At 40.7% G+C, this 27,367-nt stretch overlaps 1 protein-coding gene and 1 long non-coding RNA gene across 7 annotated transcripts in view; one reads left to right on the forward strand and one right to left on the reverse strand.

Annotated features, from left to right (window-relative positions):
* The window catches only part of TENM4 (teneurin transmembrane protein 4), a 780,788-nt gene that overhangs the window by 546,677 nt on the left and 206,744 nt on the right, over positions 1-27,367 (forward strand). For all 5 annotated transcript variants that reach the window (XM_077113447.1, XM_077113449.1, XM_077113448.1 and 2 more), the window contains 2 exons: positions 18,579-18,749; positions 25,727-25,941. In XM_077113447.1, the coding sequence (XP_076969562.1) occupies positions 18,579-18,749; positions 25,727-25,941 (386 nt within the window). The remainder of the gene's footprint in view (positions 1-18,578; positions 18,750-25,726; positions 25,942-27,367) is intronic.
* LOC143644437 (uncharacterized) lies at positions 857-27,278 on the reverse strand. 2 transcript variants are annotated; one of them, XR_013156708.1, is made up of 7 exons: positions 27,108-27,278; positions 26,274-26,393; positions 16,943-17,079; positions 14,823-14,923; positions 4,401-4,647; positions 3,946-4,027; positions 857-1,057 (listed from the first exon to the last, which is right to left on the reverse strand). It is a non-coding gene; the product is annotated as an uncharacterized LOC143644437 (long non-coding RNA). The 2 variants fall into 2 exon arrangements; XR_013156709.1 differs by lacking the exon at positions 16,943-17,079 and having other exon boundaries at positions 27,108-27,274.

Genomic DNA, 27,367 nt, shown 5'->3' on the forward strand with positions numbered 1-27,367 from the left:
CCATTTCATGGTCTGGCTCTACCATTTGCTGACTATGTAGACCCAGGCATGTTACTTAACCTCTCTGAGCTTTTGTTTCTATGTGGCTGTGCATTGTAATGGACATCATCCCCAGTTTACAACAAAGGAAACCAAGAATACATCAGAGTTGAGAACGTGGGTTCTGAAATTATGCTGCCTGCTTTCAAATGTCAACTCTGCTGCTTAACAGCTTTGTGACCTTAGACAAGTTTATTCAACCATTCTGAGCCTAAGTTTCCCCATCTGAGAATGGGGGTAATAATAATGGCTACTTCACATGCTTATTGTGAGGTTTCAGCAAGATAATTTACATAGAGCACTTAGCATACTACTTGGCACCCAGTAGTATTAATTTAACACCCAGTAAAAATTAAAATACCGTTATTATTATTAATATTATAAGTATCACACATAATAGGCTAGTAGTAACTCTCAAGTGAGACCTTGTACCAGGCCCCTCTCACTCCTGCAGGCTCCCAGGCCATGTTGGTCACAAGAGCAGCTGACAGACAGCAGGAGAATCTATCAGAAAACATTTGTAGACACATCTCACTGTTCCAGAGAAGCAGCCTCTAGAATCATAACCTACAAAGCACCTCATGTCATTCCTTTAATGAGGACAAAAATCAGTTTTTGCTTCACCTACGGTTGCCTCTCCCCAGATAAAATTGATAGCTTCCCTCATGTTCTGAGTCTGTATGTAAAAAGCAGTCACTGAGAACTGCAGGAAAGCTATGGATTAATGTCTCAAGGACTCTTCAAGCACCCATCCTAGTGGGTAGGCCTTTGGAATAGGAGATGAAAAAAAGGCTTGTTAATAATACAAAAACCAGGAAAGGATTTACATTTAATGGAGACCCAAAATTACCCCAGGATGGTATTTCTTCCATCTTCAGCTCCAGGTCCCTCCTCCAAGGGATGACTGCCACTCACAGTGATTTCTATAAGGTAGCCTGATGTAATTGCAAAAGACAGGATTCAGAGTTTGACCGGCTTTGCCACTCTCCAGCTGTGTGACTTTTTGAGCCTTGACTTCCTGCAAAGTGGAAGAATAATAGTTCATCCTTCATAAGGTTATTGTGAAGAGTGAATGAAACAGTGTTGAAAAAACACTACGCATGTAATGAAGTAGGAGTCCCTTGCTGGTGACCTGGGGATACTGTCATTACCCAGCTTGGACCTAGCTATACCAGTCCAGAAAGTGGTGTGGGTAGATCATCTTGTAAAGTCCTTTCTGGTCTGTGGTTCTCTACCTGTAAGAAATTGCATCAGGGCACAAACAATAGGGTAATAAACATGGGCTGTGGCAGCCTCTGGGTGACTATAGTAGAATTTTCCAACATGCTCAGTACCAGTGAAGAATTTTTTTTTATTAGATTGCAATTTTTACCTTCCCTGGAAACCAATTGTAGATTGCAAAGAAACATCAGAACCATTGCTTGAAGTGGTGATAGTTTAATTTACAAGTGAGAATGTTGCTAGGCTTAATTACTGCTCTTCAAAAGGCAGCTATTAGAGAGCTCTGCTTATTGAAATATTATTGTGGTTCTTGGTCTGGAAGCACCTGGGTCATCCAGTACTTGGGGTTGTCTGGGCATGTTGTTAGAGATGGACTTGGGCATTGTGATTTGTATAGGATCGTGAAGACTTTCTCAAGATCTGTAACTTTTCACCTCCCAAACTCGACCCCAGCATTGCAGCAATCCAATTAGAAGGGTTATTAGGCTTCCCTTTCCTTTAGTAGTACTGATGCTTACTCCCCCATCTCCTAATTCTTATTCTGTGCTGCATACTCAGTCCCTTGGTCAAAGCCTGACACAAGATAGCAGTGTAACAGTGCTCTGTAAGACTCGTCTGAATGAAAGATTTTGCAAGATGGTTTCATCTGCCAAGAGTACTCTAGGCAGAAAAACAGTATGGGCTAAAGCAGGGTGGCAGAAATTCACTTCTTGTCTCTTGTCTGTTTCGGAAAACAAACAAAAATAAAACAAACAAAAAGGTGGCTGAAATTAAGTTAGTCAACATGTTTCAGCTCAGTCTGAAAGAAAATTTTTGAACTTGCAGCAGTGCCCAATGATGGAACAATTTGGTAGTAATCTTCTTGGCAGTGTAAGGATTCAGGCAGTGGGTATTTTGTTTGTTTTAAATTTGAGGCTAATTGAATAAATAGATTAATTACAAAAGTGAGGGCAGGATGCCAAGGAATAGCACTACCCCAGGCTCCTGATGTCAGGAGCCCTCAACATGAAGGGGCAAGGGGAGGGTGTGGTAGCCAGAACCTGGAGAAGGTGGCCATGAGAGAGGGTTACTTGACTGTGGTCTTTCATAGAGGGATGCAGTAATGGAGCCACGGGGCAAATATCTCAGCCTCACTTTCTTCGCATTGGTGGAACCCAACCAGAAGCCAGAGCACAAGGGATCCATTGACCCAGGACATCCAGCTGAGCCTCCCAGGGTACAGAGCAGGTGAAGAAGGATGGCAAGTGTACCTGAAGGGTACCCAGATGAGACCAGTCCCTATTTTGCACAATTCCTTTCCCCAGGGACCCAAGACTAGGATTCAAACCACTTCTTAGTCATGTTTTTCTTACCTTTACACCCATTCAGCCACCAGACCCTGACCACTTATTTGTTTTCAGTCAGATTCATTGAAGTATAATTTACATGCAGAAAATTAATGCTTATTAAACATAGCATTCTTTGAATTCAGACAAACACTTAGAGTCTTGTGACTACCACCACACTCAAGACCTAAATGGTCTTCATTCTTGGTGGAACCACATGCCACCTTTCATCCCCATTCCCCCAGCTCGTTCCTTTCAAGAAGCCTAACACAAATGTCACTTCCTCAGGGAAGGTCATCTGATCCCCTCACACTATGCCAGGAACCCACTTACATAATCTTATAGCTCCTTCATAGTGCTAATTAAACTGCACCTGAATAATTGTATAATTGATTATTTAGTATTTGTCTCCACCATTAGGTGGTAAGCTCCATGGCAGAAATGATTTCTGTCTTATTCAGTGCTGTAGCCACAGCTTCTGTATCAGGGTCTGGCATAATGTAGCATGTAGTTAGTAAAAGTTTGTTTAAGGAGAAAAAGCAAGGGAGAGTGTCAGGAATGTGTAACATGTTGCAAGGCCATGGAGTAGAGGGAAGGAAAAAGGAAAGAGTAGGGGATCTAAGTTCTTATAGGGAACAAAGATCTGAAAGTCTAACGGCATTGAGTCCACATGACAGTGAAAAATGACTTCTGGATACTAAGAGGAGGGAAAAGCAGAAGAGAGAAATCTGAGAAGCGGTTGCTAAAACGTATTCAGCATGGGATATGGGCCTGGTGTTGGATCCTCATCTGTTCCTCGCCTTACTGTCTCTGAACCTCAGTTTCCTCACCTGTGAATCTAGGTAAAAGTCTGTTGCAGGGATGAAATGATTTTCAGGCACCTAGCACATATTAACTGGGTTTGTCTTCCCCTCCCTTCTGGCGAACCAGTTGTGTTAAATTTGAGGGCCACACAGTTCCAGACTTTGGAAATGTTGTCTAGAGAAAGAAAGGACTTGAGTTTATTACTCTCTTTATTTTCTAAAACAACAGCAGTAGCTGCAGAGAAAATACTCTTCAAGGCCTTTAAGGTGCTTGCCCTATGGCACTTTCAAGGTCCCTGAAGAGGCAGTGCAGTCAGGATGAGTCAGAAAGTAGCCCCAGCTGTGTCTCCAGGGTGCTCAATCCACAACTTGACCCAAGGAGTATTGAGAAGGAATGGTTTTTACAGATTTGTAACATCGTTCAAAAAGATTTGTCCCCAAGTCCTTGTTTTTATTCCAGACTAAATACTGTAAAATAACATAATTTAATTGCACTTAAGTGCAGAGAGAAAGAGAGAATGGTCTCCCTGTGGCTTTTCTTATACTTTTGTAAGTACCTTGTGCTTGTGGAGGGGAATTCAGTCCATTCAGAGCTATAGTTAGGACTCCAGAGTTCAGCAGCTCCCTGCTCTTCATTGCCTGGAGAAGAGAGAGGGAGGGGGAGAGAGATGGGTGGAGTGAGAGAAAACAATTATTTTCTTCCACTCAGCGCTTCCTCTTATTAGTAAAACAACAAAACCACAGCCAACTAAGCAGCTTCTAAAGAAAAGCAATATCATCTAGTAGCAAAAGCACAGATGTTGGGTACCATAAGACCTGGATTCCAGCCCTGGCTCTGACAAGTTCTTTAATCTCTCTGAGTCTTGGTTTCCTCATTGGTAAAATGTCAATTAATCTCTAAGTGATTTGAGCATTAAGTGAGAGAACATCTGCAAAGTACCCAGTCTGGTGTTGAGTCAAGGCAGCTCTCCCTCTTGCAGTCAGCTGGACCACCTAGAGGGTGTAGACTTACTTTTTGTTGTAACCCTTCGCAGAGTCAGCATCCAAGGGCTGTCCCCAGGTGCAGAGTTTTCAGATCATCTGGGATTAAGGAGGGGGAGCTTCCCCAAACTCGTCTTTAAAATGGTAAAGAGCATTACTGAGCCTGTCTGCCAGATTGTGTCCCAGGCTGTGAAGGACAGACAAAGCTGGATAAGCGTTAAGTAGTCCATAGTTTCTTTTCTTTTTTCTTTTTAGTCCGTAGTTTCTTGAAGAGCTGACTGCAATACAAGGCAGATGATAAAAGTATGTTACTATAGTTTGGACCTTATCCCTGGAGGAATCCTAAGGAAAGAGCAAGTCATTCTAACCAGGAAGATCAGATAAAATTTCACTAAGGCTTAGAAGTCAAGTCACATTATGAAAGAGAAGACAGAAATGACTTTCTAGAAGATGGACCCGGCCAAATAAAGGCAAAGAATGATAGACAGAAATTTTGGTTATTTTTTCAGGAGACTATACATTAAGATGTCCAGTTTGCATTTTAGCTATCTGCCTCCATCTCTATTTTTCTGAAGACTCTTTAATGTAGAACTGTAGAAACCACAATGACTATAAGTTGCTGCCTTCACTGCAGGAGGGTAATAGCTGCCTCCCCTTTAGAAGAGAAACTCCACTAGGCAAATAAATAATAAATTTACCTTGAGTTTGTGTGAGGCCTTTCTAACCCATTGTCTCTCACTTGATCCTCTCCAGCAGTCTAGGCACTGCATACCATTGTTTACTGCATTGCCTTGTCCTGAACGGCCCAGATGTGGAAACTGAGGCCCACTGTCGTTAAATAACTTGCTCAACTGAAATTACTAGATCTGGGCCTAGAAACCAGATTTTCTGACTTTAACGCCTGTGTTCTTTGTAGAAACTATGCTGCCTCTCAGAGCAGAGCCCATCTCCAAGATCTCCTCTGTTGTTGTACCCCATACCTGAGGCTCAGAGCAAGCATGGGGGGCTTTACCATCCTATTAAGAACTTTCTCCTGCCCTTGCTCACAGCTGCCCTCCCCAAACCTGACCTGAAGTGATCGAGATGGCAGCTCACATTTACTACCATTTTGCAAGGCTTACACTGTGTCAGGCAGGCCCTGCCATGAATGTTGTATCTATTTTCGCATTTAATTTTCTCTCAACACTCTTACTGATCCAATAAATATTTGTCAAGTGCCATCTGCATACAAGGCACCGTTCTATTTTTGCTTCCAAGTTGTACATAAGTAATTGAGGCCCAAGGGGGTTAAGGAGGTTTTTCAAAGCCATACCACCCGTGAGTGAAGGCACCAGGATTTGCCTCCAGGCCTCTCAGCTTGGGACTTGCCCTCTTTAGATTGTGCTGTATTGTTTCTCATAGCCCCTACATCCGAACCAAACCGCTGAGAGGTTGCTGGGAGCTCTTGCTGAAGAGAGACCCAGAGTGCTTCAAGATTGAAGAGAAAAGAAGAACCAGACGATGTTGGGGCTCCTCAAGACACATCACTCGTGTTATCTAATTCTGGCGTTCCCCAGACTTCAGGCTTCATCTGGCATGAGTAGATTGTCACCAGTGTAACATTTCATTTGGGAGAAAGCCCTTCCTGCTGGTGTATGCCAGGTCTACATTTATCATGCCCTTGAGCCTGGAGTTAGATTTTGTTCACAGCCTCCAGTGGGGGAAGAAGAAAAATGCCAGCACCATTAACTGAGCTATGGTCTCCATTTCATCATGTCATCCCAAATTTTACCACTCAGGCCATCTGTAGAATATGCAGCAAGACATACACCTTGGGCCCCTATGTATATTTCCATGTGTGTGGGTACACACATGATCTATCCAACCAAGCATGCAAAAACGGTATAGGAGAGGAAATAGAGCAGGGTGTTAGGAAAGCTTCAAATAAAAATTTTAGAATAAGTAGTGTGGTAGTTAGGTTCAGGTGTCAACTTGGTCAGGTGAACGTGCCTAGTTCTGTTGCTGTGAACATGAGCCAATGGTATGTGAACCTCATCTGTTGCTCGTTACATCTGCAGGCGGCTAAGAGGCGTGCCTGCTGTAATGAATGATGTTTGATTTAATTGGCCCGTGCTTAAATGAGAGAGCTCAACATAGCACAGCCCAAGCAGCTCAGCATACCTCATCTCAGCACTTGCCGCTCAGCCCAGGCCCTTGGAGATGCAGAAAGGAATCACCCCGGGGAAAGCTATTGGAGCCCAGAGGCCTGGAGAGAAGGCCAGCAGAGATCGCCCTGTGCCTTCCCACATAAGAAAGAACCTCAATCGAAAGTTAGCTGCCTTTCCTCTGAAGAACTATACGTTAACTAAATAAATCCCCTTTTATTGAAAGCAGTCCATCTCTGGTGTGTTGCATTCCGGCAGCTAGCAAACTGTAGCATTTTTGTTTACCTGAAAACTAGAAGCTCTTCTCTTGCAACTTGTTGTTTATGCCTCCTGACTTTTCTGTAGTGAATCAGTCCATTAAATAGGACACCTAATTCTGTAAGTCTAAGGCTATGTTAGTAGTTTCACGTATAAATATTTGTATCAATCTATGTGTTAAACTTTGGATGTTCATTTTTTCCTTCATTAACTGTTAAGCAGTATACTAATAATATATTTTCAATATACTTTATAATTTATAAAGAGCTTTCATTAAATGTATCCTTACCAGAACCAAGGAGATAGTTTTATATTAGTTCCATTTCTGTAAAAACACTGAGGGTCAGAGTGGCTAAGTTCCTTATCTAATGATGTCTAGCTGGTAAAGGCCAGAGCTGAGAGCCTCTTTACAGATTCTGCCCACTGAGTAATAAGTCTCTTGGAGAAACAAAGGTGGACAATAGAGCCAGCAGAGGACAGGAGGTACGTGCTTGCATGGTAAGAACAGTATACAGATGTGAGAATAATGATCAGGACACAGGACTAGGGGTGGCAGAGGTCACTTTTTGCTGGGAACAGTGGTGGAAATCTTCACAGAAGAACTGACATTTTAAAAAAATTATTACTTTTTATATGCTGTATGGCAGGGTCACATTTCATCATTTTTCCATGTGAGTATCCCATTATTACAGCACCATCTGTTGAAGTTTGTTTGTTTTGCTTGCTTGTTTGTTTTTTGGGAAGTGTGTGGACCAGGAATCAAACCTGGGTCTCCCACATGGGCAGGCAAAAATTCTACCACTGAACTACCTTTGCACCCCCAAGAGCTGACATTTTTATAAAGACCTTAAAGGATGAAGTAATTTAAAAAGAAAAATAGCTTGAGTGGTGACCTTTCCCAACAGAGGACATTGCACCAGCAAAACCAGGGTTGGATCCAGCAGGTATGTTCAAGAGACAGGAGGACTCCAGACAGACTGAGGCTCCTGAGCAGGGAGAAGTAACGTGGAACATTGTGTTCAACAAGATTTATGCTGCTCTTTTAAAACCTTTTCTATTATGAAGAAATATTATCTCAAGTTTCTATTCTCAGGGAAATATTGCCAATAAAATTTGTGTGGTATGGCAGTACATGTACAACAATATTGCCTTTTTTTTTCTTTCAATTTTTGTCATTTCCACAGTGTTGCACCTAGTCAGAAAGGTGATGTGTATGGTGGTTAGGGACAGGTGCAGGTTAATCTGGATTCAATTCAGATTTGAATTTAGACTCTACCTGGTATTAAATGTGTAACCTTGAACACGTTATTGAACCTTTTGAGTCTCAGTTTCCTTATCTTGCATAAGAGGATAATAATAGTATCTAGTTCTTAGGGCTTTGTGAGCATTAAATGAAACTTTGTTTATAAAGCCCATAGCACAAGTGAATGTCAGTGAATAACAGTGGGTGTTTATCACCATCATCACCATGATCATTATTTTTATTATCATGATTACTGTCATCGTCATCATACTTGGAACCCTGTACTGCTTTAAACTTCCTAATTAAAGGTCTGAGCCAGATCAGGGATGAATATGTATTAAAGAAGGAAAGGGGAACTCACATTTATTGTGTGCTTCCTCTGTACACAGATAAGGGCAGGAAGGCAAGAAAATGTAGAATGATTCAAAAGAGCTGAAAAACGCCCATGGAACAAGGAGGCTGGGAAGCTGTAGGTAGCAAAGGAGGGTCATCAACTACTCTGTTCTGTGAGCTTGTAAATGCTCTTTCAAAATGCTTCTCGTTATAAAGAAATATTATCCCAAGTTAGAATTCTGGGTGGCAGGCGCTTCGTTAAGCTGTCTGCCCTCATTCCTCTCACTGATGTGAATGTTCCAGAGGAAAAAGGCCTATCCTAATAATATATACACAAATTAAAACTCGATTTAAAGGCAGAGTGGGACATCCTAATTGACTTTGATCATGGAAAAAAAAATCAGTTACATGGTTGGAGTGCCAAAGGAAATCAGGAAATGGAAGGTTTGGTCTACAGAACCATGTAACGGTACATTTTCTAGAAGCTGTGAAAATGAAGCCCAGCAACAGACATCTTCTTTTATAATAAATTCCAAAGCACTAACCAAACCCATCTTTTTCTTCTGCTCCACTGGATTGTTGGTCCAGGTGAAGGAGAGGATGATACACTTTACACGAGGGCCTGACCCTTTCACACGTCGGGACACTTTTAAATAGAAATGCTTTACATGACATTGTGAAGAGGGATGACACTTGGAAATAAGAGCCCCAAAGGAAGAAATCTATGCAGCGCTTGATGCCGCTTTTCCCCTTCTACCAGGCCTAGCAAGGTAGTGCTGCGAGAGCAGTGCTGGCTGCTCACCCCAGCAGAGCAGCTGGAGTAGGTAGTGCTAATCTTGGGCTTCTTAGATCCCTGGATCACTGATGAGGCCTTGCATAAGGGAAGACAGTGGGCATTTTACTAGGTTTAACTGCTTCTTCTGTGTAGAGTCACTTCTTTGAATATTTCCTGTGTTGACAATGATTTGATCAAAACCTGCGCTTTTATACCAATCGGGATTAAATGAAAGCCTATACTCTGCTTCCCAATGATAGTGCGAGAAAAGCTTGGAATTTGGAGACACTGAGACCTGATTTTGGATCTGAATGCTGTGGTGATGAATGGTATAGTTATAGACAGTGTTGGAGGTTTAGTTTGCTAGAGGTACAAAATTAGAGTAATCACTACTTTGTAGATCTGTTTTAGGGTGCCCAATCGAAAGAATGGAGGTACAGTATCTATCTTAAAAGGTTGTGAGTTTACAACCCTGCTTCAGCTGGCATGGTGAGCCCTCTAAGCCCAGACTTAGATGGGCTGAGTGCTGACATCCAGTAAGAAGGGAACCATGCCTGCTTTTCACCTAAAAATTCAGTGGCAGCCACAGGCTGACAGGGGAGTGGCCTCTCCTTCACTTACTTGTTCATTATACAAATATGTGCAGAGGTCCCACCAGAGACTACTGTTTTGCCATTGAGATTTCAAAGAATTAAGTAAGGTCTGTACTCACAAACAACAGATCTGTGCTAGTAACATAATTTCACATTTTGTAATAAATGCTGAACCTGGTTTGGTAGGAACAAAAGGGGAGCTATCTAGGTCAGAATGGGGCATCAGAGATGGCCTCTCCCCTGAGCTGCAAGACGAGGGAGGGCTAGCTCAGTGAAGAAAACGGTGGGGGGCATTCCAGACAGGGTCTGCTGTGGTCAGATCCAGGTTGAGAGATGCTGGGAGGAGAGCCAAGGAGATGAGGCGGAAGCTGAAAACAAAGCTTAGTAATTGGGCCATTTGCCTCTCCTTCAGCTCAGCCTGTCTTCTCCTGAGAAGGTGGGTAGCATTAGGTATTCCAGGGCTATCTGAATTAGTGCTGGGATTTCTTAAACTTTGTAAATCAATTGTTCTTTGAACTTGTTAGATATACCCTGAATCCCCCTACTCCCAATAAATAACTGTGAATGAAAAAAATAAAAGTTGTGAGTTTAAATGGCACAATGCATGTAAATCCTCTAGCAGTATGACATGCACAGGATAAAATTTCAGTAAGTGGGAAATGTTTTTGTTTTAGTAATAATCTTTATTATGTCTGTCTTCTTCCTTCCCTCCCTTTCTTCTTTACTCCTCTGGACCAGGTGCTGGGGGGTAGAAATGAAAGGAATAATCCTCATGCTCTCCTGATAGTGCCTATCTTGTGGGTTCATTTCTTTTAATTCCACCCCAAGTGGAGGGTTCCTTTCATCTGTGAGTGTAGTGCCTGATGGAGGAGCAAGCCATGAAGATGGTTTTCCCACTCTTATAGGACTTTCTGCTGTGACGTAGTAACAGGGTCATTAAGGAGTCTGGAGTCTTGACTCAGGCCCTGACTGTGCTGCAGATGCATGACCCATAGCTCAGGCACCTCTTCCACACGGTGAGCAGGTGGATATCCCCGTGACCTGTAGGTTTAGTAGTAGCAGCATCTCCCAGCACCAGAACAAAAACTCTATTTTCTTGACTCCCCGACTCCTGAAATCTTTTACAACACTCTTTTTCAGTGAAAACCTTGATGTCTAATAAAAATGATGATGATGGCGGTGATGATGCTACAGGCAACAAAAGTCACCATCTAGTAAACACCAAGCACTGAATTAAGCTCACAAAATGCATCATTTCCTCTAATCTTCACAATAACTTTTGGGGCTAGAGGTTGTCATCATTTCATATATGGGGAAACAGAGGGTCAAAAAAGTTAAATAACATAAACAAAGTCACATAGCTGAGCATCAGAACTAAGAAAGGAACACAGTTCTGTCTGGCTGCAAAGTCTGTTCTCATAACCATCACATTTCACCACCTCCATTTTCTTGTCTCTGGAACCAGAGAAGAGAAGTCAGATGACTGGACTGAGGTCAGTCTAAGGGTTGGTGGGAGGTGGGCAACCCCTAACTTAGTTCCATATAGAACAGGTTATAGCAGAGCCCGCTGGGTGAAATGTGCCCAGGAAAAAAAAACAACTTTCTTATTTTATTACTACAGTCATAGCAGTTTGCTCTACTCTGTACAAATTAGATTCTAGCCCTGGCTTTCCCTACAATTTGCCTTGTCGCCGGTTTTTGGTGTCCTCCAGTTAAATTGATATTTCCCCTACATATTGACTGTGGGTGAGCCTGTTTTCTACTTCCATGGCTCGTTGCTCTCAGTCCTCTGATTCATGCCTGCTTTTACTTTGACTTATGGAAATTTGGGGCTGTTACCAGTGAATCCTTGCTGAAAGGCCTCCCTTCCCCACCATGTTACATGTTGCAGAAAAATGATTAACTGTGCCGGAGTCCATTCTCTAAAAAACACTTAATTTGGGAATGAGAGACAGTAACCCTGATTGTTGCAGTCAAACTGAGCCAGAGACAGGAGGAAAAGCAATATATTTACCTGATTTAAAATTAAACCCTACATATTCACCAGTGGAGTCCTGTCAGGCTGATTTATAGTAATTCTGCTTTTAAAAGCATTTTCTTATCTATCGGGCAAATATCTCTAGGTCCTGTGCCCAAAGTCTGTCAGCTAATGGGTGCGGGAGAGGGCTCTCAGCTTAAAGAAATTTGCAGTTGGCATGGATGGGAAATTATTAGGTATATATAAAAAGAAGAAAAAGGTGATATGACTGAGCTGGCTTCAGCAAATCTTTCAGTGGATTGAGGAATTATTAGGAAAATCAGCTTAGCAAAATGACAGTGATGATGACAGCTACCATTTATGAAGCTCTTACTATGGGCCAGCTCTAAGTAAATTATAGCCATTATCTCATTTACTCCTTTGAGATAGATAATATTATCTTCATTTTACAGATGAGGAAACTGAGATGTAGAGAAGTTTAAGTGGTTTGCCCAAACTCACAAAACTAGTAAATGGCTGAGCTCCAAGTGCTTCGTAGAGCCGGGACTGTGAGGACTGATGCTGCTCCTGCACAATCATTTACATGTAATTTACATGGTTTGGGCAGTGCTTGAAACCACTGCAGTCAATGCCTCTGCACCTAAGACAGGCAGGATGTGGAACAATGGGGGCTCCAGGCTTTGTCTCTGAGAAGAAAGTTTCTTAACTACCTTGAAAGAACAAACATGGTTGTGCTGTTAGCAGAAACTTTACCTTAAAAAGTTGTGGCTTTTTTATTATTTTTATTTTATTTCAGGCATTGTAGTTCATCAGCAGTGTGATGTACCAGGAAACGAGCCTGGACTTTGGAACTACTCAGATCTGGATTCAAATCTGTTTGGGTTCTTTTTTTCACTTCTCAGTATGACTTTAGATGGGTCATAGAGTTTCTCTAAGCCTCTAGTGTCTTCATCTGTAAAAAGAATGTAATAGGGTGGGCCACAATGGCTCAGCAGGCAGAGTTCTTGCTTATTGTGCTGGAGACCCGGGTTCATTTCCCAGTGCTGCCAGTGTGAAAAAAAGCAAGGATGTAACAATAACACTTCTTTCAAAGTTTGTATAAGGATCAAATGAGATAGTGTATATAATTCCCTTTGCCTAGTAAATATGGCATATGTTCAAAGTTAGGGTCTCCCCTTCCCTGCTTTGTTATCCTTCTCTTAGACCTATTGCTCCTGAGACCAAGTGGCAGTACTTCCTTTTTAAGGTAAAACAGCATTAAAGTAGGTTCAGAAACTAGGGAAGAAAATTTACCCATAATGCAACCACTATAATTCAAAGCCTAATGGCACTTTTACATATTCCTTTCCAGATTTTTTTTAAATGCATACCTGCTTTTATAGAAATGCGGTCAGGAAAAACATGCAATTTTGTTTCCTGTACTTTTCCTCCCTTAACATTATATCTTAAGCATTTTTCCTTATTGCTGGTTGTCTTGGTAATATCTAATAATGATTACCTGGTATTCCATTCTGTACCTGTACCATAATTTTGCCTATTTTTAGATATCAAAGTTGCTTCCAATTTTTTCTGTTATCACACTACAGTTTTCATCTCTGTGTATAGCTTCCTGGCTTGGAATGTTTTGAATGTTGTGGATTTGTAGCAAAATCAGGAATAGAACCTGGAGAATGAAACTTTTTTGTTGCTGTTTTGTTTTGTTCTTTTTCCCCATAGAGGGCCATAAGTCAGAGAAATCCATTGATTTAGATTTTATAGAAATGATGCCTAAAAGTACAAACTGACTATTGAGCACTAATATAAATCCAAAAAGTGGGTAGCTGTGTGGCTGGTTTGGTTCCCTATTCTTTTAAAACCAAAAATGCCACTTGAATCAACAGTTTCTTGTGGTTACAACTGTCTCCCATCACTATCTAGAGCTGCTAATTTGCAATTGCGAGCGGGTTCATGGATTTGACTTTTGGAAGGGAAGCTTGCATTGTGACTAGGGAAATTCTCCTGAATTTATATTGGATAATCCTGCATAATGACTTTGCTAATTGCCTCCTGCTGGCCAGGCACTGAGGAGGGACTTCAGTGTCTGCACATCTATTGAGCATTTTTCTTAAAAAATGTCAGGATGGAGCTTGCACTTTCTGAGCGATCTCTCATGTCTTGCTGGGCAGGAAAAGGCTAAGGGAAAATGTCAGCCCCGGGATCAGATTGACCAGCGCTGAGGGAATCAGAACTTCCCCACCCCCACTCTTGGCTTTTAGAAATCATTAACATTTCAATGTGGGTGATCCTGTGAACCCACTACCTTTCCTCAGCCTTTTTCTGAACTCTTTAGCATCTTTTCATTGAATTACAAACTAATCCGATGAGAAAACCAGCATTGAGTTTTTTTATCTAGGTCACTTTCAGTATATTAGAGAAGGATTTTGCACAAATCGTTATAAATACATATCCCAGGGTATAGTTTAGGTAATCCTGTGATACACATAGGTAATGGGTAGTTACCATTCATTCTTCAGGAAACAGAGCTAATACCATGATTATCCCTAGAGCAGGCTGCAGAGGATTATGTATATTTCTTACCTTTTTTTTTAGATGCATGTATCAGTCACCTTCTTTTAAAAATAGTTGCTACTTCCAAATCGTTTGGATAACATGTGTTTACAGCTATAAGCAGCTTTAAACAAGTGTTACTATGGGGCATGGAATGTTTATTATTTCTATAGGGCCTGCCAAACATTTATTTCAGCTTTTAATTGCTTGTGGCTTTAGGTTGTCTATCTTTTATCCTCTGTTTAAAATAAAACATATAAAAGAAGAAGATTGGCTTGGGAACACAGGCTCTTGAGACTGAAATTTGCTTCAAACTTATATCAGCTCTTTGGTCTTGGGTAACTTAATTTACTTATCTCAGTATTGATTTTCCACTTAGACCTATATGACTATATTCCAATTTCTATTCAATCCCATTGTATACGTTCTCCAATAACGTTTCTAACCTAACTTTTTGTGAAGAAAGAATTGGATAATATATATAAAACATGTGGTAGGCACTCAAATGATAACCAACTTTTGAGTTGCTGTTATTCTTATTTTGATTATTGTGAAGCATGAAGAGTTGTTGCTTGAACTTACATATTTCTTGACCATCTCTGAGCATGTGTTGTGTTCTTTGGAAAGAGGAGAGGAGATTATTTCTCTTCTATCATCTGTCTTCTCCTTCTTAATACCTAGAACTGTAAAATTAACCACCAATGAAACAATAAAACAATGGAAATATTACTGGCATGATTTATATTTAAGACTCTGGGTCTCAGATTAGGGGTTTCTTTTGTTTTGGTTTTAAAACAGCATTGCTGGTTTACTTCACATCTCTGAATCTCCATGTCATCCTCAGTCCTGTCTCTAAACTTGTCTTTTCAGTTAAATTTCTCTGCCCAACCTTGCTGACCCTCTGCTCACTACCCTCCCCACCAGCCTCCAAATGATTTCCGAATGAATGAGCCTTCTGAGACAGTCAGTCTGAGTTGGTTACAAGGCTTTGTGTTCCCAGTGGGTTTTCAGGATATTCCATGGGTCACCAGAGATGACTGGCCAGCCCTGTACCTGTGAGGGTCTCTGTAATCACAGGGTAGGGGGTGAAGAAAGGGATCCCTGTGTCCACCTCTCAGCCTTTGGTGACATCCTTCCCCTACCAGCCCTCACTAACTTCCCCAGGGACTCCAGATCTAGTGGCCATGGTTCACCCTTAGCACTTCTTTCCCTTACTTTTGTCCCCCTTAGCATATTTTTAAAGCAAAGAATTGCTCTTGCATCTTGTTAAAGATAAGAGAAGGATTTGACAATAAAAATGTTTCTCTTCTCAAAGCTGTGAGAGTTCTGTTTGTTCTGAGATTAGTTAATTCTCATGAACTTTTAACAAGACGGGCTTTTTGCACACTTAGATGAGATAATTGATTCTAATGGGGAAAGAAGCACTGTACATTTAACCGCATATTATCTAAGTTGTCCATAGTTAAATTTCTCTATTACCTTTGGAGTTACCAATCTGCAGATTAAAACAGTAAGAAGGTTAGCAGAAATGTGAGCCAATTCAGCCTTGGAAATGGAGTATTCACTCCTTCTAGACAAGTTCACTGTTTTGTTATTATCATCAACTACACAGAGGTGGTCGAGAGCAGTGTAAATCACCTCATGTAGTGCTGAATGAATCTCGGGTATAATTGTCATTATTATTATCAACCGTACAAACCTAGTGGTTAAACAACAGAGTAATCACACATGGACAGTTTACAAACCACTTTCCCATATATTATTTCATTTGATACAACCATCCTTTGAAATACTTTTATCCCCATTTCTCAGATGAGAATGTAGACATTCGGAGAAGTCACATAATTTGCCTATGGCCTCACAGCTAGTACAAGGCAGAGTTAGGATTCAAAACCACTTTTCTTATCTCTGGTCCAGCACATTTTCCCCTGCACCACAATAATCAGAAAGAAAGCAAGGGTCAGAATACATTTCTGTTACCAAAGTGTGGCCTCCTGGTTAGATCAAACATATATGGATTCCCTTGATGGCTTATGTTTAAACTAGAAATCAAGAGGTGCGGTGCTCCAGTCTCCAGGTTTTTGCATCTTGAAAGCATTAACAGTTCCCCAAAACCACTTTCTGTGACCTCTTTCATCCACTAGGGCAGGTCTACCCAGCTTCCTTTCTACCGTGCAGGATCCCATGTTGGAGATTTAAAAGCTTTAGAGGTGTTTGATGTATATTTATAATGCCATATCTTGCTAGATAAAGCAAGCAAGAGGCAGCATGGGAGAGTGGGTTATGGCTAGAAAGACTGACAGTGTTCCATTTCAGGATTTGGAGAGTTTTGGGTTCTACTCTAGATCCTGCCACTTGTTGACCATTTAAGCTTGCACAAGTTAGTCTCTTTGTGCCTCAGTTTCTTCATCTGTCAAATACTCACGAAAGATTGTTGCAAGAGTTAAATGAAATATTACATATAATACGCTTAGCACAATACATGGTGCTTGGTAAGTACTTACTAAATGATAATTTTATAATTACTTATTATGTAAGCTTCTAAGTCTTCATGTGTATGTCTGTAAATTGAGTCTGGGGGAGAGGGTTGCTGTGAGGGTTTAGACATAATGTATACAAATTACTGAGAACATTGCTTGGCATAGACTAGGTCGTCAGTAAATACAATGACTGTGGGCTTCCAATTCTCTGTAGTTCCATACCTGTGTTTCCCTGGCCTTCCTCTGGGCCTCTGGTTCCTTATAGATTTTGTTACTTTTCTGTCTTCCACTTGACTGCATTCATCAAAGCAGGGCCTTTGACTGCTTCGATTTTAATTCTCAAGAGTCTGCAATAGTTCCTAACATAGAGAGGGTTTTTCAGAAAATATTAGTCAATTTAACAAAGGAGTGAATGCTGCATGTAGGATGCTGTGAGAATCCAGGGTCTCGGGGGCTAAACTCTGTATGTGGAAAATTGGGGTTGGCATCGTAGAAGAGGTGAATTTAGACCCATGTGATTGACAAGGCCCAAATCTTGAATCTGAAGAACGAATTTAAGCAGGCAGTTTGTAAATAATCACAAACATTTTTGGAAACAGACTTCGTAACCTTCTCAAGCATTTTGTATTTCAAGGGAAAAGGTCCATTCCTTGGCATCTTAGGGTCTCTTTTAGATTGTTATACAAGACTATTTAGCAGTTGCTGTCTTGGGAAAAATTCTTTTAAACAGAAATGCATGCACATGGTACAAAATCAACATGTGCAGAAATATACAGTAAAAAGCAAGTCTCTGTCCTTCCTCTGCCCCTTAGCCATCGTTTTCCTGCATAGGGCACACCCACTGTTACAAGTGTCTTTCTTATTCTTCCAGAAATATTCTGTAGATATACACTGTTTAATGTATATGCCCAATGATAGTTTATCAAATACACAGTCCTGCATCTTACAGTTTTCCTTCCAGAGAAGAACATAAAGAGATTCTTCTCTCTTTTTTCTGGTTGCTTGGAATTTTATTATATGGATATAACTTATTTATTTAGTCCATATTGGTAGGCTTGTTTCTGATATTTTATTATTAAAAGCAACACTGCAGTGAATAAACTCGGATGTACACCATTTAGTACATGTGTGAGTGTATCTGGAGGAGAAATTTCTAGAAGCAGAAGAACCTCTTCATCCCAGGGTAAAGGATATCTGCATTTTAGATTTGATAGTTTTTGTCAAATTGCCCTTCCCAAGGGTTGTACCAGTTAACACTCACACCAGCAATATATGAGACTGCTTGTTTCCCATTCCCTGCCAATATAGTTTATTTTCAGCCTTTTTATCTTTGCCAAACCATATGTGAAAATTGGTATTTCAGAGTTTTAAGTTATATTTCTCTTACTATGAGTGATGTCAAGAGTCTTTTCATATAAATAAGACCATTTGTATTTCTTATTCTGTAAATTTCATATTCTCTGCCAGTTTTTCCACTGAGATGTAGGGTTTTGCTTATTATTCATAGGAGTTAGTTTCATATTAAAGAAATTAACCATTTGTGGTATGAACTATAAATTGTTTTCCTAGAATATTTCTCTTTTGAAGCAAAAGACTAAGACCTCTTGAAACTCCCCTACTGCCACCCCTCCCAGCTCCAATGACTGTGAGCTCCTCGGAGACAGGGTCCATGCCATCATCATCTCTGTGCCCTGTGCAGGGCCTGGCATGGAAACGCTCTCCTCGGGATATTTGTTGAACTGACCTGAACTGAACGCCCGTGTTCCCCACCCCACCCCACCCGCCCTTCCCTTACGGCTTGGGAGTTCCCTTTCCACCTCTAGCAGAAAAAGATGACTTTTCTCATTGCTCACCACAGCCATGCACCTGTTTGGCCTAAACTGGCACCTGCAGCCGATGGAGGGGCAGATGTATGAGATCACGGAGGATACAGCCAGCAGTTGGCCTGTGCCAACGGACGTCTCCCTGTATCCCTCAGGGGGCACTGGGTTAGAGATCCCTGACAGGAAAGGCAAAGGAGCCACAGAAGGTAGGGTTGCTGTGTTGTCCGTGTCGTGAGTCCTCTATGTCTGCCTTTGAACTGAACAGACTTCCATTATGCGCATCATGTGCCTGACTCACAGCTGGCTCCATGCTCTGGCGCTTCCTCCATCCGTCTGCACTCCACACTGGCTGCCAGTCTACCTGTGTCTTCATCATAGTTCCTTGTCATGCGAGCTCATAGGAGGGCTTGGGCAGGCCTCATGGTGCTTGACGGCATCCCATCTCATGGCGTGATGGTCATACTGCAGGGGTGGCCATCTTTGATTGTGAGGGATCAAGTCAAGCACTTTTGGGGAAACTTCATGGGATAGGATTGGGCATCTCAGGAAGTGGGGTGTCATGAGGTGGACAGACAGTGTATTGTAACTGAAGGATCCTTGGTCCCTTGTGGTTTAATGGAAACACCAGTTCAAGCTTTCTAGGTTTTACCAATCATGTGACTTTGAGCAAGTCTCTCAATTTTCCTGAGCCCCAGTTTCCTCATCTGTAATAATAACAATAATCGTTACTGTTTTTATAGTGTGTTTGTTTCAAAGCTTTCTGTGAAGAGCATTTCACATTTAATCCTCACAAAGGTGCTGTGAGGTAAGTATAATTTTCCCAATTTTAGAGGCAAAAACTAAGGGTCACATTAATTAAGTGACTTGGCCAGAGTCACACAGCCAGTCAATGGTAGAGTTGGGACATGAGCCCAGGTCTGTGTGACTCCAGGGCTCTTGCCTTTACTCATAAGCTGCCCAACCTACCTCACCTCATGGTTGCAAGACCCAGAAGGAGATGTGGGTATGAAATCCAATTTTACAATGAGACAGGGTTAAGAAATATCCCTACCAATGATGAAAAGGGTGGGGGCAGTTGGACTTTGAAATTCTTGAATGGAACATTCTTGAATGGACCTGAATTTAGTAGAGGTCTTCCTGATATGCCATGGACACAGATTCTTTCGTTATTAGCCAAGAGTGTAGAAGACTCACCAAAAAATGGTACCAGTAAAAATGTCTGAACTAACAGACTAATCTAGTTGTCATTCTGAGCAGTGTGGTCATCCCTTCTCCTATATACTGTTGTGAACTGCTTTATCTTACCAGTGTCACCTCAGTCAGCACTGTGGCTATAGTTGCCTCCAGCCTTCACTGCTTACATCTTCTTTCCTCTTATTTCAGTTATCTCTGGAGCCATGGCTTCAGAGTCTCCCTCTCCTTTCAAGGATTTGCTCCCATGCATCAGTTAATATAGTAGCATGTGTTTTATCAGAGTATCTACTCATGACCTCTGCAATAATGATCTTGAAGACCAGAGTCAACTCTACCTATGGTCATCTTCATGCAGAGTTAAGGCAAACCAGAATCCTGGCCCACTATTTTGAGGGACAAAGCCAATCCTGTCCTCCACAAAGATTTTGAGACTTAAAACACTGAATCATTTATATTCTCTTTATCCCTTAATAGTATATGGAGGGATATAGCATGGACAAGGCCTTGTAAAGAGCTCTGGGCTAGAAGTCAAGAGCAGTGTGTTCAGTCCAGCTGCTAGCACTGGCCCATGGTATGACTTTGAGCAAATCCCTTGAATACACTTTCTGGATTTTATTTTCCTCTTCTTCAAAATGAGGTTATTAAGCTAGATTGTCTGTAAGGTTCGTTCTAATTCTTGAGTTCTACAGATTTAATTAGTAATGAAATCATCATGTAACTAACTAGATGACTCTTCAATTTTTTTCAAGTTGGTCCTGTCCATGGTCCTGCCTGTTCATTTGTACTGCCCATGACAGCTTATACTGTGAGCAACTGTAGGTGAATACCATAACGGGAAGACTGATTTTAGATCAAAATATGGATTTAAGATTTTGTCAGAAATAGGTGAAAGATTTCCTCAAGGAAAGGGTATCATTTAGCAAAATGTGTTTTCTTCCCCCCATGATCTCTAGCAAACATTCTTTAAATAAAAGTTGGATCCATCTGTAATCTTCCACTCTAATGAAATTAGAGTTTGTGGGTTGTTAGGTTTTGTTTTGTTTTTCCCAAGAAGCAGGAGGTGCAGATAAGAGGCAAAATAAAATTGCACCAACTTATTAGTTTACTTTAATTGTAGTATTTTTGCTTAAGGGGATGATCTGTCATTACTAATGCAAATGGAAATCCTGTTCACAAGCCCCTTAAATGTAGCACAGTGCTGGAAAGTGGTCAGCATCAAAAGCAATTACCCTGACAAAAAATAAATCAGTCTGGGAAAAAAGAGGACAAAACTTCCTACAGTTTATGTGAGATCACATGGTTCTTAATTTCTTTTGCCCTGGTCAAACCAATGTCTACTCAGTTTATATTTTTAATTTTGATGTTAAAAATCTACTTCCTAGGCATATCTCAAGGGGAAAAGTCTTTAACCCTAATGTTGGTGCATATTTCCTGTCCCTTCTGAGAGTATCAGAGAGACAAGCTGATTCTAGAATTAAAATTAGAGTCCCTGCTACCACAATGATGGGGAAGCAGTGTAGTATTTTGTAGAGAAAAATAAATGGACCTCGGAGCCAGACAGTCCAAGGTTCAAACCCTGATCCTCCCCTTTATTGGTTATATTAATTCATGCTGGTTTTTCCATCTTCTTTGTCCTTATTTTCCTCCTTAATAAAGAACAAGAATGATAAAACTTGTCTTTTCAAAGCCTTTTGATGACAAGGCACTCAACACATGTTACTTCTCTTTTTGCTGTCCACTCAAATCCTAAAACATTCTAAAGAAGTTTTTAAAAACCTCAGAAATTCAAACCAATTTACCCTTTTCCCCTATATATCCTGCAGAGATTTGATATATTTTGAATATTTAAAAGGATATATATATATATATATATTTAAATTATATGAATGAAATGTATGTTAAATCCAGTATTTTAAATATCCTTCATGTCTTTGAGAAAACATCAAAGTGCAATTCATATACTATATTTTCAAAGTAGCTGTAACCATTTTGGAGTTGTTACTGGATGGAAACCAAATACAGCAGCTTTTCGAAGTAAAGCCACAAGAACTTGTGTTATGCATTAATGGGGAGGGGAAAAAAGCATGGAATAAACAAGCATTTCTGATGGTTGAATTGGTGGACTAGGGATACATTTTCTTCTTTCTGCAATGAAATAAAAATTGCCTGTCGGTTTGAACCATGCAAATTGCTGCACACAGGCTCAGCTGGGCTCCCCAAAATGGAATAGCTTATTTTGATAACCAAATAAATTTCAAACAGTTGCTACGGAAACTAAGGGATTCTTTATGCAAGTTATTGCATTGAGAAGAACCAAAAAGTTTTGGGGGAGGGGGGAATGTTAGTTGGTTAGGAATTTAGAACTGATATAGATAGGTCTCAGCTTAGGAAAGACTGTGATTGGAAAGCACATGGAATTTCAGTTCTTCCATATCTCTCTTATTTGACTGAGCTATCCAATCTCTTCAACAATTCCTTGAGAAATTTATTTTATAGACATGAGTACATATTTGCAGAGCATGGCTATAGGAAGCCTGAAGCTGTATATCTTTACAAAGAACAGGACTGTTGTAGTAGAATCCATCCTGTGAAGCCTAATTCTGCAGCTGGGGCTTCTTAATCCTGAGTTAAACTCTTTGTACTATTTGTTAAGCCTCTGGAGGCACCCATTGATTGTTTAGTGTCCTTCTCGTGAATATCTCTAGACCCTGCTGTTGCCCTCTAACTTTGGGGCTGGTTTGTGGGTCCCTAATTCATTAAAATTGACAACTTCTTGTCCCCCAGGATGTGAGAAAGTTCTTAAATGGGCCTTGCTTCTACCAATCTAGCCTTGATATTTGATATTTAGCCTCCTTGGGCTGTAAATTAAGTTGGATTCTTGATCTTTTAGAGAGTCAGCACCCCACCACTATTGAAAATATCTTTGTACAATTTTAATTAATCATTCATCAGCTTAATCCTCTAAGTAGTCATATTCTAACAAATAAAGAACCCCAAATGGCTTCATCTCTAAATGATTTCTTAAGAATTCTAAGCCTCAGTATATATACATGTTCATATTGTTGTGGGACTTATCTGAACTGATATATGTGAAAGTGCCTGGCATATAGTTGGAACTCAGTTTTAACGGCAACTAATGGTACTAGCAATACTACTGCCTCTACTTCTATTACTATTACTGCTATAAATATTTTTACTTTTATTTTATTATTATTATACATTGTCCAGAATGTAGGTAGGAATAAGAAGAATTTTGGCTTTTCTCCTCCAGTAGCTTCTACCCTCACTCATTACTCTATGATTGATGGGTTTTGCTATGTGATGGGCTATTTTTTATCCTAGAACTTATAGCTTGATGCTCAGAATTAAGGACAAAGAATCTTAAATTGCAGAATCTGGAAAAAGGAGCAGGGTTTTACTCTGATGTACCCTCAGTCCACCAGTTTCCTGCCTCTTTACATCAGGAAATTTACAGTACTTGTCGGACTGTAGACTCTTTCCCCCCAACAGCTCCCATTGCATCCTTATGGATGGTCCACTGCGGGAGGGAGAGGAAGAGTAATAAAAGGTTCAATTCCCAAATGGGGATTCTTTACTTCCCTCTCAGACACTGCTCTTAGGCTGGGCCTCGACCCCTTCCTAAGGACAGGATGACTTTGGACCCCTTTTAAACAAAAGCTCCAGAGTGACCCTCACACACTCAGCTATAGAAAGTCAAGGTTCTGGCTGGGGGGTGGGGGGAGAGGTAGGTTTCAGACAAGTAGTTATTATTTTTATTTCATTACTGTATATACACCAAAGACAATTTCCTTTCACTTTGGCCCTTCTAGGTGAAATACTAGAATACCGGAAAAGAAAAATTTCCTTTTACCACTTTTTCTGGGGGAGGAGTCAACTTATTTGTGCCTCTGGGATCTGCAAACCTTGGGGGAAGTCGGGGGCTTGGCCTCTGGCATATAAGGTTACAGAATGTGGCTGATTCAGTAGCTGTCTCCTAAAAAAAAGTTCACTAGAGGGGAAAAGGAACTGTGCAGGATTCTCCAGCAGCATGCTAAAATGTGGGTGAAGTTTTCCATTATTTATTCAAAGACATAGGAGTTATTTGAATGCAGACAAATTCTGAAATCCCTGGAGTGCTGATTCCTACCTACTCACAAAGGAAGCAAGTCCTTGGAATTAGCAGTATTGGGTATTTCTATGCAGTTTCTAAGAGTAAAAAGTTCAGAGCTCATTCTGGTTTGTTTCACATTCCTTCATAGTTCTGGCTCCTTAGCCAAATTAAAAGCTGAGAGTATGCTGTTTTCTACCTGAAATACAAAAGGGTTGTGGTATTAGGGACCCAAAAATCAGATAAAGAAGAATATGAAAGTAATTCTTTCTCATCTTAATGCTTTGCGAATTTGACTGCTATCTTTGAACTTTCTCAACTACGGTGGTGGTTTGTGTGTGTCTGTGCTTTCAAGGTAAAAGTCTGCGGCGTATTCCTTCCATAAAGGAATTAAATGCAAACTCTTTCCCATGCTAATGACAGAATTACTAGTGGTACTTTCATTGATAGCATGCATTTAAACTTTTTTTGTTGGCATATTTTTAATTAAAATAACATTTAATGGTTTGAAGCTTAAACCCTGATGTTTCTGCCTAGGAGTTTATAAGGGAATGATAACATATGGAGAAGTTTAACATTTAAATTGAATTTTAGTATTTAAAACAGTAAAATATTTTATGACTACAACAATGTCCTGCCAAGCTCCATTTCAGCATCAAATGTGCTTTGTAAGGAGTCTTACAAAGCTAAGAAAAAAGACATTTTAATTTCTTATTCCCCAAATGCTTTTTATAAAATGTTTCCACAAACATGTTTGCTTTACAAATGAATTCTTGTTCTCTAAAGTGTCTCTCCTGAACATCTCTAGCAACACACAAAACCATTGAAAGTAGAATACCCAGGGGGTACCTTTCTAATGACAAGTGAGATGTAGTTGTTGACTTGGTTTTGATTTTTCAGTGGCCTGAGGGTGTTCTTCTTAATATCCTGATAGTCTCCTCCTGTTCCACCCTACTCCACTCCTCTGAAGGCTACTGTCTGGCAGGAAGTAAGGTTTATATTTTTCACATGGGAGTATGTTTAATTGCTAAATAGAGGAAGTTTGATAAGCAGCCTTCCTTCCTGGCACTTGTGGTGTCCCTAGAAAGCTGTCACGCTACTCATTAGTGACAGAGTAGCAGGAGACCTTACTCCTGACCTCCCTGCCTGGATGCTGGGCACAGGGTTGGAGGTCTGGGTTGAATTTCCGTATATGTCATAGATTTTGTGCCTAAACTTGAGAAATACGAACTTTACCCCTTACCACAAAAATGATACCCACCTTGATCCAAAGACAAAGATGCAGTTTAAGAAATAGTTCCACCCTTCAGAAATACCCTCTTCTTTATCTCCCCCAACTCTCACCCCTGTACCCAACACAAACCTCCATTCATATATCTTAGTCTCAGAATTTGGCCCCCCAATATATACAAACTAGTGAGTTTTGAAATACCTTACTCCACTGAAGTCACACAACCCACTGCTAGGGGAATCATTTTGTGTTTTTAATAAAAACACCTTATCCCTTTATCCTTTCTATTTTAGCATACGCTCTTTTACACATACACACACCACAGAGTTATTCTCATGTGCCTGCAAATGAATATTTTTAGGATCAAAATACATCTTAACAAGCTGTGGAGTTATGCAGTAACCAGATGGCCCTTGGGGAGGACCCATACTGCTTTGGAAGAATGCATATTTTTAGCAGAACAATTTGAGCATCGCTGGAAAAAAATTCTAGATGTCCCTACTCAGGTGGAAGGAGGAAGCTGGCAGCAGAATGCCAGTGAGAGGAGAGCAAGGCTGAGGAGAGGCCTGGCTGTTCGGATGCTCTGATTCCTTGTTTCATCTGGGGCTAACTGTGACCTTTTTTGTCTTCCCTTCCCTGTATCTTGGTAGGAAAGCCCAGTAGTTTCTTTCCAGAGGACAGTTTTATAGACTCTGGAGAAATCGACGTGGGGAGACGGGCTTCCCAGAAAATTCCTCCTGGCACTTTCTGGAGATCTCAGGTGTTTATAGATCATCCTGTGCATCTGAAATTCAACGTGTCTCTGGGAAAGGCAGCTCTGGTTGGCATTTATGGCAGAAAAGGCCTTCCTCCTTCACATACACAGGTAACCAGAACCCCACTACCCAGCTGTTCTTCAGGGGTTTCCTATCTCAAATATTAATCCAAGATCAGGAAGCCCAGGGCTTAAACCTGGATCCTTGAACCTGAAGGGAATCTCTTATACTGTACAACCCATCCATTCATTTGCCCCTGCTCAGACCTTACCTTCCAGATTTGTTGTGTTATATCCCTGGAACATTGAGTTAATTCCATGGGAATTCTAGGAAATCTCTATATTCTTTCCACTATTATCCAGTCTCCTAAGTTTCTGGATAAAATTGTTTTTCCAGAAAACATGGTCTAGGGAAAAAGCATGCACTTCGGAGTCAGATATACCTGAATTTGAATCCTATTGTCATCCACTATGTAACCTTGGGTCCATTACTCACTCATCTTCTCTGCACAAGTTTCCGATCTATAATACGGTGACAACAGTACCCACTTTGCAGGCGTTTTCTGAAAAATAATGAATAATATTGATAAACAGCTGACTTGGCTCAGAATGGATGGTCCTTAATAAATATTACTCAGTCTTTTGCATTCCTTCTCTCTTTGAGGACTGCACATTGACTCAGACAGATGCACTCACACATGCACATCAAAAACACTTCAGAAATTTGTCCAGGATGACTGACATATTACCAGTGATGACTGATGAAGAAGAGAGATTTGTGCAAGTTCACCCAGCTCTAGAATTGGAACACCACTAACTGTAGGCATCCCTCAGACATTCTCAGGCCACATGCAGTCTTCTTAGCCCCAGTAGCTTTTTCAGATTTTTAGTTAAAAGCTTGATAGATACATTCACTAGGGATGGGGTCGCTGAACAATATAGGAAGCCTGAGTCCTGAGGAGTTCAGAGAACTACTTTGCCTTACCTGGACTTCTTAGCTGAATACTTTTTACATGAGCAAAAATAAATATCCAGTTTGTTTTTAACACAATGATTGATCAATAGATAGATAGACAGATAATAAATCATTTACTCAGTCTGTTTGCTAGTAGGCCATAGGACTTAGCCACCTATCTGTTATTAGCATTGTGTGACTCACTTCTCTTGGGTTTCCCACTAAGAGTTTCAGATCAGTTGGCAATTAACACAGCACATAGTTATTGTTACAGTTTTGAACGAATCTGGTTCTAAAATATTAGTTTCCTTAATCTTACTACCTGAAATGGGAGCATTTAGAAAGAACCATTGGCAAAGGAAGACAGACATTAATCAGATTTTCATTTGCACATGTCTGAATGTACGTTTAAGGCACATCTGGTGCTCCCATCCCAATCCTACATACAGCCCCTCCCTCCATTCACATCATTATTTGCACGGTGTTCAAACAATCACTAAGTGGCATGTGTCCACCACTGAAAAAATATGAATGTCCTGCTATACACTCAGCCAAGTGAAGACTCATCACACATACAACAAA

The sequence above is a fragment of the Tamandua tetradactyla genome, chromosome 8 (assembly GCF_023851605.1).
Source record: "Tamandua tetradactyla isolate mTamTet1 chromosome 8, mTamTet1.pri, whole genome shotgun sequence".
NCBI classification, from domain to species: domain Eukaryota; kingdom Metazoa; phylum Chordata; class Mammalia; order Pilosa; family Myrmecophagidae; genus Tamandua; species Tamandua tetradactyla.